The 12,458-nt window shown below is 54.2% G+C and overlaps 1 protein-coding gene across 1 annotated transcript in view; it reads left to right on the top strand.

The window, feature by feature from the left end:
* CTNNBL1 (catenin, beta like 1) overlaps positions 1-3,861 on the top strand; it is a 177,636-nt gene extending 173,775 nt beyond the window's left edge. The window contains exon 16 of the mRNA XM_011929066.1: positions 3,664-3,861. Coding sequence (XP_011784456.1) covers positions 3,664-3,752 — 89 coding nt within the window. The 3' untranslated portion in view covers positions 3,753-3,861. The remainder of the gene's footprint in view (positions 1-3,663) is intronic.
* The last annotated feature ends 8,597 nt before the right edge of the window (positions 3,862-12,458 follow it).

The raw sequence follows: 12,458 nt of genomic DNA, 5'->3' as shown, positions 1-12,458 counted from the left end.
CATTTCGAGATTTGAATTCCGGCTCCTCTACATCCTAGACTTGGGCAGGTTGCTTCAGTTCTCTGATAGCCTGTTTCCTCCTGGGTAAATGGGGATGGTGTTCTTTACCTTGTAAGATTACTGCAAAGGTTACATGTGAGACAACATAGATAATGCAGGCACATAGCAGCACACAGCACATGTTAGTTCCACCCCGCTAGGTGTGGGACAGGCCCTCTTCCAGGGGACACCAAGCCATTCACTGCCTGCGGGCCAGTCGGATATCCCCTTTCCAGAGAATGGGTGATGTGACTCTGTTTGCTTCTTAGCACAGTTGGAGTGACAGAGGAGACTTGGGCATGGGATGGGTGCTCTGTGTACCGTCGGCATGTGTAAGTGAGGCCTCGGCACAGGTGATTCGGCAAAGGGAATTGATGCAGGTGTGGGTTCCCTCTGCTTTGTGCATCCCTAGAAAGAACTCAAGGAAGCTGGCTTTACTGTTGGCAAATCACTGCCCCAAAGCATCAGACTGGTTCTCCACTTCCCTCCCTCCTGGGTCTGAGAAGACATTAGGAGAGCAAAGTGTTAGCTCAATCCATTAAGACTCCTGCTTCCAGACCATGCCTCCGGGGATATTAGATGCCATAATGGTCATTTCTCTCTCTCCTGGGGCAGCAACTGTATCATTCACATGTGAGTAAGAGATACCACTGACACGCAGCCCCAGAGCCTTCTCCCGAAGCTCAGTTCCTGTCTCATCACCCTGGCCCTCTCTCTAAGAGGCCTTAATGGGAGGCATCACAACCATTTGCTGTTGGAGGTGATGGATGGGCCTAACAGAAGAGGATGATTTCCGGGGGGAGACGCACAGCTGGCACATACCTGAATCCCGAATCCCATTTTCCGCCACACATCCAAAGTACTAAAGACGAACGGGGCAAAATAAAGAGGTAGCAGGAGCAAAATTATTTCTCCAGCATTGGCGGGGGTGGGGCTGACGGGGAGGGGTGAGAGGTCACACGCTTTGTTTTCTCTCCCCAGTCTTTGTCTGGTTTGGATCAGCGGGTGTTTTATTATGCAAAAGCCTCTTACTAGAGAGTTCTCCCCGTTTTCTTTCTCAAGCCAGACCCCAGTAAGGGCCCAGGGGGCAGAAGTGCAAGCAGCCATCCTAGTCACCCACTGCAGGAGATCCTTCAGCACCCCACTCTGCTGGGGGGCCCTTGGCCAGGCGTAGCTGGGAGGAAGGCTAAAGCCCCTGCCTTCATGCAGTTCTCCATCTAGGGAGAGAGGCCAGGTGGAGGATGGTCTAGCAGTCAGGCCCACATGCGCTGGAGGCCGTGGGCTGGGGCTGGGCGTGGGAGTGAGAGGTGACCAGGCAGGCTTTCACAGAGAAGACATCTCAGGAGGGGACCCGCAGGGGGTGTGGGACTTCCCCAGTGCCACTGCTGACCTGAGCAAAGAAGGCTCAGGGAGGGAACTAATGTTCCCTGGACGTTTGTTGTTTGAACATTTTCAGAGGGGAGCACCCAAGGGCACTTGTGAGTCAGAGCTAGGATTCGATCGCAGCCCTGTGTTGCGCCTTTTCCTCTCTGGCCGTGGGCAGGGGACAGTCAGAGGGCAGTGAGGGGTTGGACCACCCCATCCTCCTCCTTCCTCTCCCACCGGATCCCCTACACTTGTTCTAGGAGCCACTGCAGGAAGTCCAGGGTCACCAAATCACCCCTCGCCATCTCCAGAAAAAACCAGGGTGACCATGTTATTTTGGGTTACCAGGAGACTTTTTAAAAAATGAAATGGAGTCTTAAGGATCACTGTGCTGGGACAACGGGGGAGACAAGAACCCAAACCTGCCCACCGTGACACTCTCCACTGGTATCCTCTGCCGAACTGTTGCCAGACCTGTGCCTGGAGCCTCACCCTCCTCAGGAATGTTTCCTTTCTCTTCCTGGTCTCGCTGAAACCTGGCGCTCCCACACCACTCCTACCACTGGAGACATGGGAGGGGCCTTCCATGCTCCAGTACTTCTGGACTGTTCTCTCCCTCCCTTCCCTGTCAGGGGACTGCAACCCCCCACACAGCCCCTCCCTGTTGCTGGCACCAGCACCTGTTCCCCCCAGTCCTTGGGGGGATTATGGGCTCACTGTCAGCCTCTCCACTGTTCTTGTCGTATTTCTTGGTGATTGCAACCAACAAGAGATTCACATCTCTTTCTCATACCCCATTTCCAGTCTATCTGTAAATCCTATTGGAGCCGCCCTCAGAAAACATCAAGAAGCTGAAGACGTCGCCTCACCTCCACCATTACCTGCCCAATCCAGGCCACTGTCATGTCGCATCTCTTTGCCCTGCCCTTGCTTCCCCCATGGTGTCCCCCACACAGCATCGGAAGGGATCTGGCAAAAGTCAAATCACGTCACTCCTCTCTGCTCAGGACCCTCATAGGGACTTCCACCCCACAGAAAGGCCACAACCCCTACCATGGTGCACAGGCCACACCATCTGGGTATGGCCCCTCCCGTGGCTCCAGGCTGTGGCCACACGGACCTCTTCACTGACCCTCAGATAAACCAAGGAAGCGCCCCCCCCACCCCCCGCCACCTTAGATCCTCTGCCCTGGCTGCCCTGCCACTGGCTCCCAGACCTTTCCACACTCATCTCCTTCTGATCGTTAAGCAGATGCTCCCTGCTGACAGCCACCTGTGTATTTTGTTCACTTTTTGGTTTGTGACCTTCACTAGAAAGAAAGTAGGCTCCACACAAGCAGAGATTTGCATCTATTTCGATCACTCCTTTATTCCCATTCCCAAAACGAGGTTCTCAAACTGGAGCATACATCAGCATCACCTGGAGACTCAGTAAAACCCAGATCACTGGGCCCCACCCCAGTTTCCTGTTAAGTGGGTCTAGGGTGGTCCCAAGAATTTGTGTTTCTAGTAAGTTTCCATGCAGTGCTGCTGCAGCTGCTGCTGATCAGGTCCACACTCAGAACCACGAGTCCAGAGCAGTGTCTGCCCAGCGGGTGTCTGTCTTAGTCTGTTCGTGCTGCTGTAACAAAATCCCCGGGACTGGGAAATTTATGAAGAACAGAAATGTACTTCCTCACAGTTCTGGAGGTGGGGGATCCAAGAGCACCACGCCAACTTTTGGTGTCTGCTGAGGGCCTTCCTGTTGCATCCTCACATTGCAGAAGGGAGAAGGGCAAAGGGTCTTGAGAGTTCTGTAGAGTCCTTTTGCAAAAGTCTAATCCCCCTAGATTAGACCTAATCTAGACCTAATCTAATCTTGTAATTAGATGGTAAGAACCTAATCACCCCATAAAGACCTTTGCTGCGTCGGGGATGAGGTTTCAGCATGAATTTTGGAGGGGACACAAACATTCAGACCTTAGTAGCATCCATGCCGTGTGTGTTGAGTAAATAAATAAATGAGGGTGAAGTGAATAAATAAATGAGGGTGGAAGTGAAGGGTGTGGCTAGGAGGGGAATCCAAGCATGGAAAGGTAAGTTGGTGCCTTTCCACTGAGGGCCTCGAAGGCAAGACCCCAAGGAATTTGGCTACAGTGGGGGTATTAGGGCAACTTGTACCTCTGTGGGAGCTGGGATTCTGGGAAAGGTATGAAGCGGCACAACCATGGTGGACCCCATGCCTGGGATCCACTCCTGACTCTATCTTTGTCCCCCTAGAGTATGCAGAGAACATCGGGGACGGCCGGAGCCCGGAGTTCCGGGAGAACGAGCAAAAGCGCATCCTGGGCTTGCTGGAGAACTTCTAGAGGCACCTCGGCCCTGCGCATCATGGACTGTCTCAGCTTCCCTCCCAGGATCAGTTTCTACACAACTCTGTGTGGCTTTTGGACAAATTAAAGCTAGTTTTGGTATCCCTGGGCCGATTTTCTTTGTAGTGAAGCTTCGCCTGCTAACCCTCCCTTCCTCCCTCCCCACAGCAGCTACTTTAGGACTCCCCCAGGGAAGGCCGGTGGGCAGCCTCACTCCGCCAGGGGGAACAGCTGAGGCTCAGGGCGTCGCAGTGACAACTTCGCCACCGTGGCTACGCAGGTGGTGCTGCTGTGAGGCTGGAGTGGGGGCCCACCTAGAGTCTAGATGTGGGACCCGAGGCCCGGGCCTCATGCTCCAGCTCCATGGGGAAGCCAACCACACAGCACAGCCCTCAGAGCGTGCAGAGCCCTGCCGCATGTCAGACCACTCGGGTGGGGGCTGCATGGAGGATTACCGGATCCCAACCTGGGCCCCACTGCAAAAATAGCATCAAATCTCAGTGAGGCCCTGGCATCTGGGCTGCTCAAAGCTCCCCAGTGGTTCCGCGCATCAGGGTAAGAGCCACCGCTTTAGAGTGGACAGGTTTGGGTCCATATCCCCACCGCATCATTACCAGCTGTACGTTCTGTTCTGGTTTGGGGTTTTGTTTTGTTTTTTTAAGACACAGGGTCTTACTCTGTGGCCCTGGCTGGAGTGCACTGGTGCAACCATGGCTCACCGCAGCCTTGACTTCCTGGGCTCAGGCGATCCTCCCACCTCAGCCCCCTAAGTAGCTGAGAGGGAGGTGCCACCACATCTGGCTGATTTAGCTGTACATTTGGATAAGTGACTTTCACCTTTCCGAGTCTCACTTCTTCACCTGCACAGTGGGGCCACTCATACCCATTTGCTGCTGAGGAAGCCATGCTCAGCAAGCCTGCAGCACAGTGGCAAAGGCACCGTCGTGGCTTTGTAGCTGCTGCTTCCTTTAGTTCTTCCCACACACATTTGTGACTTCAGAATTGTGATTTCAGGCCGGATGTGGTGGCTCTCACTTGTAATCCCAGCACTTTGGGAGGCCAAGGTGGGGAGGATCTTTGAGCTCAGGAGTTCAAGACCAGCCTGGGCAACATGGTGAAACCCCGTCTCTACAAAAAATAGAAAAATTAGCCAGGCATGGTGGCACATACCTATGATCTCGGCTACACGGGAGGCTGAGGTGGGAGGATTGCTTGAACCCAGGAGGTCAAGGCTGCAGTGAGCTATGATCACTCCACTGTACTACAGCCTGGGCAACACAGCAAGACCCTGTCTCAAAAAATAAAAAAGAACTGTGATTCTACTCATTTGACATAAGTGATGAGAAGGTTGGTCTCCCCTCAGAAGTCAGCAGTGCTTTAGCATGTTTTTAATCAGTCCTCAAAGAGCAGAGTCCCCATCAGTGAGGAGGCAGAAGAGCGGCCAGATGTAGAAAGCAGCCTTTCATTCCAATGCATTGTGCAACCCAGGGTCACAGACAGGCTGCTGGGGACGCTGCACACCTCACACTGTGTCCCTACCGCTCTTGCTGCTGCCTAGACCCTGAGAGACAGGGCTCCAAGCGGCCACTGCCATCTGGCCAGAGTTGACATGCTGGGTGAAACCTGTTTGCCATCCCAGGAAGCCACCAAGAGGTCCCTGAAGAAGATGGCACCCGCTCTGTGTCCAGCCTTGGACTGGTGATGGAACAGTGAGTAAGGCAGGCCCTACCCGCTGGTGCTCACTCGTAGCCTGGCGGGAAGACAGTGCATAACCGTAAGCATCCCTGCAGAGAGGGACAGGAGGGTGTGACAGGGCTTGTCACAGGATCAGGTGGCGGCACCGTCACTTTGGGTCTAGTTCTTCCTTGGCTTTTCTGTAACTGTAGTAGCTGGCACATATCGAACACCCAGTGGCATTGTTGTCCCCGATTTATGCAAGCCAAGGCTGAGGGCTCAGAGAGGGTAATAGCTGCACAAGGCCCTGTGGCCAACCAGCAGCAGAATGCACACTCTAGCCAGGCCTGTCCAACGGCACAGTCCACACCCTCTCCCGCCGAGCTCCTCTAGCTGGAAGGGTCACACCGTACCAGCTGATGCCTTGCTCCGATCCTTTCATCTGTTGTGTGGTTTAATGAATTCACAAAAAATAGAGCATGTCCAGGTGTAACTTACAGAAGCAGACTTCCACAGCTAAGATCGGTACTTTAGACGTCATCAGTCCTTCACCTTGATTTTCTTTTTCAATTTTAATTTTAACCAGGTAATGCTTGCAAACGGTATAGGAGTTCAAAATTTAACAAAAAGCTAGGCAGTGAGGAGTCCACCTGCTCCTCTCCCATCACCTAGGACTTCCTGCCCCTGGAGGCAGCCGCTGCCATCTGATTCTCCTCCAGAGTTCTGTCCAGCGTTCTGCCAGCCGTGTTCGGAAGCCCAGGCCTCCCCACCAGCTCCCAGAGGCCAACATAGGAAGGGAGGGCTGGGGCGGCTCAGGCACTGCCCCCCAGCCACGGTTGCCACGCCTTGCCCTGCTTCGCATGCGGCAGCCTCCTGAGATTCTGTCCCTTTGCTAAAAGCAAGTTGGAACTCTTCCCTTAACAAGTGAGGAAGCGATCCCCTTTGCATCAGTTTTGTGTGGGGAGGGTTGGGGGCAAGAGAGGTGTAGTCCCTTTGGGTGCAGCAGGGGAATACAGTTCCAGGGCCCGAGGGACCAAGGAGAAAGGGTAAGGAGAAAGCAGCCACCACCACTCCCTGATTTCAACGACCCAAGTCCCCGCAAGCTTTTCAGGGCCAGGTAGGGCTGCTTGTTGCCCACCCCAGGCTCCTGGGGCGTGGTCCCAGCTCTCGGGCGCAGGCAGCTGGCCGCCTGCCTAAAAAACTAAGAAAACTGTCTGCCTCACAGAGCAGCACCTCTCCTCTGGGGGAACTTCTTGGGCTTCCAGGAAGGGCTGCCCTTGACCTGTGTCTCCAAATCTGACTTCTCTGCCCACTATAGGGGTTCAGTGTAAATTTGCCCCTTCAAGCAAAGCTTCTCCATGTTCATCCTCACGTCCATAGCTGAGTGGGACCAGACCATAGCATCCAGAGAGGCAGTATTCCTTTTCCAACCCAGACGTGGCAATCAGATTGCCTTTTAGCCATATTAGCCAGCGTTTCTTTACAGGGGAAATAAGATTCCACTCTCATCTTCCGTGGCAGCTTGCTGCTCCGTTCTTGGTGGTCGCACGCCTGGATTCAGCAGCAGCAAGATGGGCCATCTCTAATTCACAGAGATTTGCATGCAGGCTGCATGCCTTCCTTATCTGGGGAAACGCATTGTCACGGCCGCTGGAAGGCATCCTTCAGTCACCCCCATGGTAGCACCAGTGCGCAGGTGGCATCTTCTGCCATGACTGAGGGCGTCAATTTAGTGTCAACAGGGAGACGAGACACGCTTTCCTAAAGGCAAGGCTTCTTGATTAGATTTCCTTACCCAACAGTAGAGGTAAAAACAGACCCGCATTTTTCAATCTGTCTTGCTCTTCAGGACACATGGGAAGTGGCTGGTAGCACAGCGGTGGGCCTTCGTTATCTGTGCTGGGAAAAATGGCAAGCGTTTCTCAGTCACCTTCTTGATTAGGTAACACGTGCCCTTGGTGTAAACCTCAGACGGGGCGTAAGGGCACGCAGTGCACGCATCTCCCTGCCAACTGTGTCTCCTGGCCGCCCAGCACCTCTCCCCAGAAGCTACCACGGCTCATGAGCGGAAGTACCCTTTCCCTTTCAGAGACTCCTATGTGTTTCCAAGTGAATAAAAATACTTTTAACACAAATGGTGGCATCATCGTGTCCTCTGTCATGCACCTTGCTTCTCATTCCCCATCACCACACACAGCTGCCCCCACTCCTTTAATATGCACACCCCATCGCAGAGCTGTACCATGATGTTGTTAATTGCGTTAAAGGACATTCAGACTGTTTCTGATCTTTGGCTATTACAATGCTGCAGTGATCATCCCTTGTACAGGGCGTCATTTCACACACGTGTGAGTTTAGACTCCCAAGTAGCATTGCCAAGTCAAAGAGAGTGCCTTTTTCATTGATATATATGGCCACACTGCCCTTCTTTTGTCAACTGCGTGCACGAGTGTCCTCTGCCCACACACACCCTAACCAGCACGCTGTTAGCAGGCTCAGCGCTTCGCCTCGGTGGGTGGACAGTGCGGCCTGCTTGTTGCTTTAATCTGCATTTCTCCTATAAGTGAGGTCATTTAGCGTGCTAGAATAGAATTATGCGTGCGCCATATTAGCTAATACTCATTGAGCTCTTGACTCATTGAGCTAAGTACTTTCCTCAGATTAGCTCGTTTAACCCTCATTCCTGAAATGTAGGGACTTCCTTTTGTTGTTGCCCAGGCTGGTCCCAAACTCCTGGGCTCAAGGAGTCCTCCTGCCTCGGCCTCCTAAGGTGCTGGGATTACAGGCGTGAGTGCCCAGCCTGACATGTCGGTTCTTGCCTCATCACGTCCATTCCACAGCTGAGGACACCAGAGTGAGGGGGGCAGTGGTTTAGAGTGACAGCTGGGAATAGAACCCCAGCAGACCCCTGCTCCTAATCTCAGAGCCACCCTGTCTTCCTGCTGGTTGCTAGAGAGGGCCTGGTGAGGCTGGAGAAGGTGGCGCAGAACACACTGGGAGCAGAAGCCCCAGCAGGGCAGCCCTTCCCCCACCCCATGACTGAAGCCCGTGTGGCTCTGCAGAGGCCCAGCGCCCTTCAGCCTGTCCCTGCCACATCTCGGTGCCTGGCTGCCATCCTCACCTGCATGGAGGCCCTGGGCCAGGTTTCCAGGCTAGGGATGGGCAGTCACACGGATGTGGCCCTGGCTGCTGTCCCATGGGAAGGGAGGAAATCTGAGAAACATCTGGAAGGTGAGGCTTTCCATCTGCAGCAGTGAGGAGAGCCACCGTTTGGCACGGCTGCAGTGAGGATTGCTGCCTGTCCCCCCGCCCCATCCACCCACCCCGCCTGTGCACAGAGCCCAAGTTGCTTCTCGTCCAGATCATCCCACCAGTCTGCTCTCCTCACCCCATGTTGTGCCTCCTTCCATACACCTCCCAGGAAGCACTTGCTGAGCACCTACCATGTGCCAGGCCCAGGCTGGGCGCTGAGGGGTGCAACGAAGGTTGAGATGCAGTTCAAGCTCTCAGCATAGTCAAACAGGGCATCACCGTAGAGCGACAGTGGGCTTCACAGAGGTGAGCAAAGGCTGTGGGACAGAGGAGGGCCCCCTGCCTGGGGGACCACGCACCCTGTGTCTTGAATAACTTTCACTAGAGTCTTTTTTTTTTTTTTTTTTTTTGAGACGGAGTCTCGCTCTGCCGCCCGGGCTGGAGTGCAGTGGCCGGATCTCAGCTCACTGCAAGCTCCGCCTCCCGGGTTCACGCCATTCTCCTGCCTCAGCCTCCTGAGTAGCTGGGACTATAGGCGCCCGCCACCTCGCCCGGCTAGTTTTTTGTATTTTTTAGTAGAGACAGGGTTTCACCGTGTTAGCCAGGATGGTCTCGATCTCCTGACCTCGTGATCCGCCCGTCTCGGCCTCCCAAAGTGCTGGGATTACAGGCTTGAGCCACCGCGCCCGGCCCACTAGAGTCTTAATGATGGCCATGAGCCTCGGAAGCCAGAGGTGGAAAGTCTTTTGAGGCAGAGGGCACTGCCCAGGCAGAGGACTGGGGCACAATAAAATACAGGGCTCTGGGGACTTCGGGGCTTTCAGCTGCCTCATTGGAGGCCCAAACTACCTTGACGTTGGCATGGGGGCTCAACGAGCTCCCGGCCATGGCAGAAGCTGACAGGCTCCAGGGTTGTGCTGGTCCAGAGTCACAGAGCTTGTTCCCGGACAATTCCTGTGTCTACTTCCCCCAGTGCAGGCTCTTTCAGTCCCTGAATGAGAGGGAAGCAGATTCCATTGCAGGGTGACAAGCAGGGCCATCCAGGCAGTGCCGAGGAGCCACACAAAGTCCACAGCCCCTGGGGGGCAGCTGGGGAAAAACCACAAGGGGATGGACTTACAGAGGTCAGGGCCGGGGGAAAAGGCTGGGAAAGCCTGCTTGAGCCAGCCCCATCCAGGAAACCCCCAAGAGCGCAGGGGTGCCTGCCCTCAGCCCAGCCACTGTGAGCCATGAACGTGACCCTCACACTCAGTCTCGGTTCTCCTTCACTCAAGGACAGCGAGTGACCAGCCTGGGGAGTCCCACCTAGACCAGTGCCTGTGGGGGGTCACGGCGCCCAGCCGACTCTCCACCACTCATGGCTTCATCAACTACTAAACACCCCTCATAAGCCATGTAGGGGAAGAAAACAGACATTGTCCCTGGCCTCCGGGAGCGTGCATCCTCGAGGGACAGACCAAAAGACAAACATGCAAACAGACACATCGAGTGACAACTGAGTGTTATGAAGGAGTCACCAAGGTTCAGCAGGATGCAGTGAGGAACAGGGGGACCTCAGGCTCAGTGGCCTGGAAAGCCCTCTTTGATGAGGGTCTTTGAGCTTGAGCTTGAGCTAAGCTCTGAATGATGTTAAGGAGCCGGGCAGCCAAAGAGCCAGGGGATGAGGGGGCCTAAGCAGAGGCACAGAAGCACAGGTCCTGAGCAGAGGGAGAGTGTCGTCGCCCTCCTGAAAAGAGTCCAAAGAGGCCACTGTGGCCGGACCCAGGAGTGAGGCAGAGGACGGATCTCACAGGGCCTTGAGGGCTTCAGGGTGGTTTTGAGTCTGGAAGGGACATGATTTGATTTTGGAAAGATGCCCGTGGCGGCTCTACAGAGGACATTGTGGAGACCAGTGTGGCAGCAGAGATCCAAGAAGGGTCTCGTGCACGCTGGACCAGGAGGAGACGCTGGCGCTTTGGACCAGGAACGGGCAGTGGGTTGGAGACAGGGGATTTGGGATACATTGAGGCAGAGCCAACCGGTCACTGCAGAGAGGGGCCCTGGGAGCCTTCCTCCAGCACCGAGAGCTGGGAGCAACTTCACTGGCCCTGCAGGAGTGGGGTGGGGCCGGCAGAGAGAGCTGCTCAGTATATAAATATCTTTAATGAATAAATAGAAGTGCTTTTAGGGTTGGCGGAGTCGTATCATTTCCACCTGCCGTAAAATTTCATTAGAAGCAGGCGCTGCAGGGAAGAGGAATGGCTGCAATAAATCTGCCCGCCCACCCTCAGCCCTGCCTCCAATCTGAGTCAACTCAGCCCAGTCACTGGAGAGTCCAGACCCAGACCCTTCTCCCCAGGCCTTCCTGGGGCCCAGGAGAGCCTGGGCCTTCCCTGCCCCACCCCCACACTGAACAGGCAAGAGGCGGCAGAGAGCTGTGGCTTGTCACTGAAAACCAGGGGCCTCACTCTCCTCAGCTGGGAAATGGGCATGACAGTTTCTGCCCCCACCTAGTGCAGATGCGTTTCAGGGGGAGCAGTGTTCAACACAGGGATTCCTGGAACAGCAGACCTGGAGCAAAGCATACCTTGTAGGTATCCAGTTTTACAAATGAGCAGAGGCAAGAAAGGAGATGACTGTCCGGGGCCAGGCACAGTGGCTCACGCCTGAAATCCCAACACTTTGGGAGACGGGCAGATCACCTGAGGTCAGGAGTTCGAGACCAGCCTGGCAAACATAGTGAAACCCCCATCTCCACTAAAAATACAAAAATTAGCTGGACGCCGTGGCGCGTGCCTGTAATTCCAGTTACTCAAGACACTGAGGCAGGAGAATTGCTTGAACCCAGGAGGCAGAGGTTGCAGTGAGCTGAGATCACGCCACTGCACTCCAGCCTGGGTGATAGCATGAGTCTCTGTCTCAAAAAAATAAAAATAAAAATAAAAAAATTTTAAAAAGTAGGTGACTGTCCTAAGATCGCACAGGGTCTGCAGGTCTGGCGCTCAGGAACTACCGCGGTGACAGCTCCATTCTTCAGCATTAATCAAACGCTTGGCTCTATACTAAGCATTTGGCGCACACCATCTCACTGAGTCCTACTGCCAGCCCATTTTGCAGATAAGAACACTGAGGCTCAGAGAGAACTCGGATCTATGCCTCCCCTTCAGTTAGTGACAGACACAGATGAGTATCCAGGTCTCTGCCCTGCCACAGAAGCCTTTTTCTGTTTCTTTCAAGCATGGTGAGGCCGGGATTGTGTTTTCTTGAACCTACAAATTGTCAAAGTCTGAGTCTTTAGAAGGACTGGGGTAGAAGGTTCACCGAGTGCTGGCCCGGCGTGGTGGCTCACGCCTGTAATCCTAGCACTTTGGGAGGCGGAGGCGGGTGGATGACTTCAGGTCAGAAGTCCAAAACCAACCTGGCCAACATGATGAAACCCTGTCTCTACTAAAAATACAAAATTAGCTGGGCGTGGTGGTGGGCGCCTGTAATCCCAGCTAATCGGGAGGCTGAGGCAGGAGAATCGCTTGAACCTGGAAGACAGAGGTTGCAGTAAGCCGAGATCTTGCTATTGCAGTCCAGCCTAGACCCCATCTCAAAATAAAAAAAAGGCTGACCAAGTGCCTACTATACGTCAGGCAATCTCTGAACTGAATGAAAGCTGCTGTCCCTAGCACTTCATTACATCCTTGTAGCTTCTTCCAAGGTAGCCATGCTCACTTCCATCTTACAGATAAGAAAAGGAAGCACAGAGAAATCAAGGAATTTGCCCAAGGTCACACAGCTCTGCCTATGACC

The sequence above is a fragment of the Colobus angolensis genome, unplaced genomic scaffold, assembly GCF_000951035.1.
Source record: "Colobus angolensis palliatus isolate OR3802 unplaced genomic scaffold, Cang.pa_1.0 Scaffold8, whole genome shotgun sequence".
In the NCBI taxonomy this organism is placed as follows: Eukaryota; Metazoa; Chordata; class Mammalia; order Primates; family Cercopithecidae; genus Colobus; species Colobus angolensis.
The sequence above is the reverse complement of the archived record's forward strand: the minus strand, read 5'-3'. Positions and strand labels throughout refer to the sequence as shown.